At 38.8% G+C, this 4,357-nt stretch overlaps 1 protein-coding gene across 1 annotated transcript; it reads right to left on the bottom strand.

Annotated features, from left to right (window-relative positions):
• Positions 1-762: 762 nt before the first annotated feature.
• LOC107086019 (proheparin-binding EGF-like growth factor) lies at positions 763-4,186 on the bottom strand. Its single transcript, XM_015376742.1, has 6 exons — positions 3,958-4,186; positions 3,056-3,301; positions 2,309-2,507; positions 2,065-2,217; positions 1,892-1,978; positions 763-1,801 (listed from the first exon to the last, which is right to left on the bottom strand). The coding sequence occupies exons 1-5, from the start codon at positions 3,998-4,000 to the stop codon at positions 1,906-1,908; spliced, it is 714 nt and encodes a 237-aa protein (XP_015232228.1). The 5' UTR covers positions 4,001-4,186; the 3' UTR covers positions 763-1,801; positions 1,892-1,905.
• Between the last annotated feature and the right edge of the window lie 171 nt (positions 4,187-4,357).

Genomic DNA, 4,357 nt, shown 5'->3' with positions numbered 1-4,357 from the left:
AAGCAGTTTTAAGCAAGGAAAGCAAACATTATAGAATATATTTAATTTTACAATTATATAGCCATCCTCAGATTACCAAAACTAGCTTTATGACTTCATATATAAACTAAAAATATTTGCCTTTTAAATGCAGCAGGACATAGGAGGTCAGGATACAGGTGCCGTGGCTAATAAAGGTTGCAAATACGTCACAGGGAGAGGAAATCAAAATATTATGTTTACTATAATTACACCAGAAAAGAGGAAACTGATGGTATCTGTGTAGAGCCATTAATAAGTGGACCAAGTCAGGAAGTTGAAGACAGAGAGAAAATAAAGTTGGCCCTGCTAAAGAGATTAATGGAAGTGCGTGAAACATCTGGGTCCTTTTTGTCAGGTGAGAGCAGCTAAAAATGATGACTAAACACCAATGTTTCTAGTTTATAAGCCTTTTTAATGATCAGAACTAAAGAAGTGCTTAATGTAAAAGGTCAAATGTCTTAAAGACGCCAAATTATTCCAAATACTGTTCTATTTAAACACCCAGGATTGTCACGTCCTGAATTGAAAATCCAGACCAACATAATGAAACATAATGAAGCAGAAGCTCTCGATAATAGTAATATCCTTTTATTTTGCAGTGAACAAATCAATCACAAATCACTTCAAAATTTGTGGATCATGATTTGAAAGGGTCGAACACTTTAATTCACATTTTCTCTTTGACAGCTTGACACTTTCTCCTCCAATAAGACAAAAAACAACATCTAAACTTTTTTTCATACTGGACTCTGTTCTCATTGTTTTAAAAGAAAAGAAGCTAGCCCATTCAAAAAGTTGGTGCAGAGGTCTTAAAAAAAATAAAAAACCTTTACTGACCTGTTTTTAAGAAACCAAAGATTTATTTTCTGGCCTTATGATTCCTGAGCCTGCAGGATAAAGACGGGTGAGGGAAAGGTGCACCCCCTAATCTTTAACTCTTATGTGCCATTCATCAAAGGCCCAAAACCCTTCTAGATCTATTGGTTTCCCTGCCTAATAATCCAGCCCACCTGGTATGAGATGGAAGCTTCCAGAATGCCGTTCACACCATAACAAAATAAACAGAATTTTCTTTTTAAATTAAAAAATAAACATTTATTTGGTGTTTGTTACCTGTACTTCTTTGGATCACTTATTTATGGGTTTATCTTAAATAAAGCTGAATAAATGGAGAAGAAAAAAAATAAAAATCTGATTCAATCAAAGAGCTCTTGCGATTTTCTTTTTCTGTTGTTTTTATAAATATTGTTCAATAGCAAATATAAAAAGAATTGTAACATTAGAATTTTAAAAACTACTAGAGGGAATACAATCCCTATAAATACATTTAAATAAATAAATTAAACTTATAAATATAACGTTTACTGTACAGAAAAAGAGATTTGCAGGAAAATACAAAATCTTCTCTCATGAGAGAAATAGAGTCCAGATTTAGCTATACTTGCTGTTTTAACATTTTTTCAGCTCCACTCGAAAAGGTTTTTCTTTTCACACAGTCAAGAAGCAGAGCAGAGTCTAAACATCATCCCTCCTTTTTCTTTACTTCCTGCCGATTCCATCCTTATTGGCCGTTAAGTAATTTGCTTCCCAGTGGAAGCCTTCTACTCTCCTGGACGACTGCGGGGACGCCGATCGAGTCGGCCGCAGTCGATCTGAAACTGAACGTCCCTCTGAGCGCGTTTCTCATCTCCACGTACGTTCATCCTTCTTCCTGGAACTCCTGTCGCAGTACACTTCTGTTTTTTTTTTTCCAGTTGAGGTAGAATTTTTGCATTCATGACTGAAATGGCAAAAGAAATTCATTGGGTTAATGAAGCGTAAAGAGGCTGGTAGTTAAAGTATAATTCTAAGTTCAATTCTCACCACTTACCTCCATTTGTGTTTTCAGTTGCTGGACGCAAGACCTAACTTGACCTTTTCCTCACTCTCTACATCATACGCTCCACGCTTGTGAAATCTAAAAAAAAAAAGGGGGGGGATTAGTTCAAATATTTCACTTCTTGATTCTTCTTGAAGGCATACGATGTAGGTTATTTTACTTACCTCAGCATTAATAGCAAGCCAATGATGGTGAGGCAGACGGACGAAAGCACCACAGCAATCACCGCCAAGGCCGTGGTTCTGCTGTAGCCCTCTGGGGTATGCGAAGGCAGCGTAAAAAGCTGGCACCTCTCACCAGAGTAATCTGGTTCGCAGCTACAAACAAACCAAAGCATCGATCAGATGACATTGTTCAATGTTATTTCTGTAGACGATATCCAAGTAATGGCAGACGTTTGGTACTTACATACAGGACGGGGCACGGAGTTCCCTGAGGTACTGGCAGGTGCCGTGAATGCAGAAGTCCTTGTACTTTTTCAGGCAGGGATTCCTCTTCTTTCCTTTGCCTTTCCCCTTCTTTCTCCCCTTTCCCTTTCTTTGTGTTGTTTCTTTGTTTTCGGTCTCCAGTAAAGATGAAGGGTCTTTGGGTTTACTTGACATCGCGACTAAACCAAAAAAGAAAAAAGAAACAATGAGTAAAGTCCAGTTTTTTGAAGATTATCCAGCTCTTATTCTTCTAGACTAAGACTTTTGACGGTAAGACTTGAGCTTTTCACACTGATATTCCCTTCTCAAATTAAGCAAAGCGCCAATACTTTTCTTGACTGCCAATTTACTCCTCTCATACGGACTAAATCTGAGGCGTTTACCTCACTTCAAACAAGCAAGTCCACACAAAATACATTTCTATACGGCTGTTTGGGACTAGACGCAGGTGTACTGAGAAAGTTCTCAGGGTATTGATCTCTCAGTAGTGCCTGAGGACTTTACAGTGATTAGGGAGGGTACTCTAAGAAGACTTCCACCGTAACAGAGCAAATATGGCTATACTAATGGAAGTTGAGAGATTGTCTACACTGTTTGTTGAGCTGCTTTCATGATAAGGGCTGATTTCTTTGGTCCACTCAAATGTCGGTAACTTTTGTGATTAAAAACAAAAGAATAAGAAGATATACTACAGGTTTTGCTAATATAACTCAGGTTGCTGCCTTACCTCGTGGCAGATCCATGTCATAGTCTCCAGACATTTCCTCCTCGGCCTCATCATCGTAGTAGTATTCGTCATCATACTCGTCTTCCTGGCCTTCCTGGCCGTGCTGTACTGTTGTGGCACCTGTGTGCCGCTCCTCCTCCACTCTGTTGTCCCTGGTGGTTTCCATAAGGTTGAAGACAGACGTGTGCCGCTGCCTCTCGCCTTCGTACCTGTCCACGGCAGCCCCACTGGCCAGTCTGGACATAACTTGAAAGAGAAGGGGAAAAATACTGGGATTTAATGAAAAGAAATTAACAAAAAAAGTATAAAACAGAAGATGAGGCCTTCAAGGGAAAAATTCCATGAACTGAAACTCTACCTAGAGGGAACTCGCTGGGCAAGTTTAGACATGTCGCACTCAGGGAAGCCTCAGGTGGGAGTAGCAGGGGAGGATTTTATATTTAAAAAAAACACTACTGTTCCATGTTTGGTAATGAGTAAATTGACTTATTGGGCTTTGATCCAGAGACTACAGCAGATGGTTAATATTTATGTAGTTTGGGATTTAAATGTAGTTTTATGTAAGACCCAAACATTCACACCCCCAAATTGCATAGATATACTCTTAGCTAATGACATGGTAAGAATATGGGTTAAAAATAAATGTATCTTGTTACATAAAGCTTGCTCTAAAATAGAAAGATGACCCCATTAGCTCCAGAACAGTCTGATACATACGTGGAAAACAATTTAAGTTTTAATTTCACGTTAAAATATTAAGATTTGATTCAGGGATTTGATTAAAAACTGTCAACTCATGTAAAATATGAGAGCAAAAGAAAAATAGATGCTAAACCTGTTCCATTTGGACAAAGCAAATAAAATAAATAAAAACCCTCCATAGGAGCTGTCTGAACACTTACCCAGACTGTGAACAAGCAGCAGCGCAACGGGGAAAATCCTCATGGTGTCCAATCTTTTAAAAACAGCAGCCAGCTTAGATATAAAGTAAAGCAGCAACAGGTTGTATTCCAGTAAATATCCTCTCTTCTCCAACTTTTTTCCCGTCTGGATGTCTTGTCTTTCCTTTCTCTTTTTTTTATTTTTTATTTTTAGATTTATTCCGCCTAGAGAGCTTAGACGTCCAGAGCTGCTCTGCTGTCCCAACTGTGGAGAGGCTGCGCTTTTACGCACTGCTGTAATAAGCACTGCTGACCACGCCCCTTCCCTCCTCCTACTGGAGACAGGAAACATGCGGTGTGTGTGTGGAAGGTGGTGTGGTATGGGATATCTATCTATCTATCTATCTATCTATCTATCTAT

Source organism: Cyprinodon variegatus, unplaced genomic scaffold, assembly GCF_000732505.1.
Source record: "Cyprinodon variegatus isolate N-32 unplaced genomic scaffold, C_variegatus-1.0 Scaffold8, whole genome shotgun sequence".
Lineage (NCBI taxonomy): Eukaryota > Metazoa > Chordata > Actinopteri > Cyprinodontiformes > Cyprinodontidae > Cyprinodon > Cyprinodon variegatus.
The sequence above is the reverse complement of the archived record's forward strand: the minus strand, read 5'-3'. Positions and strand labels throughout refer to the sequence as shown.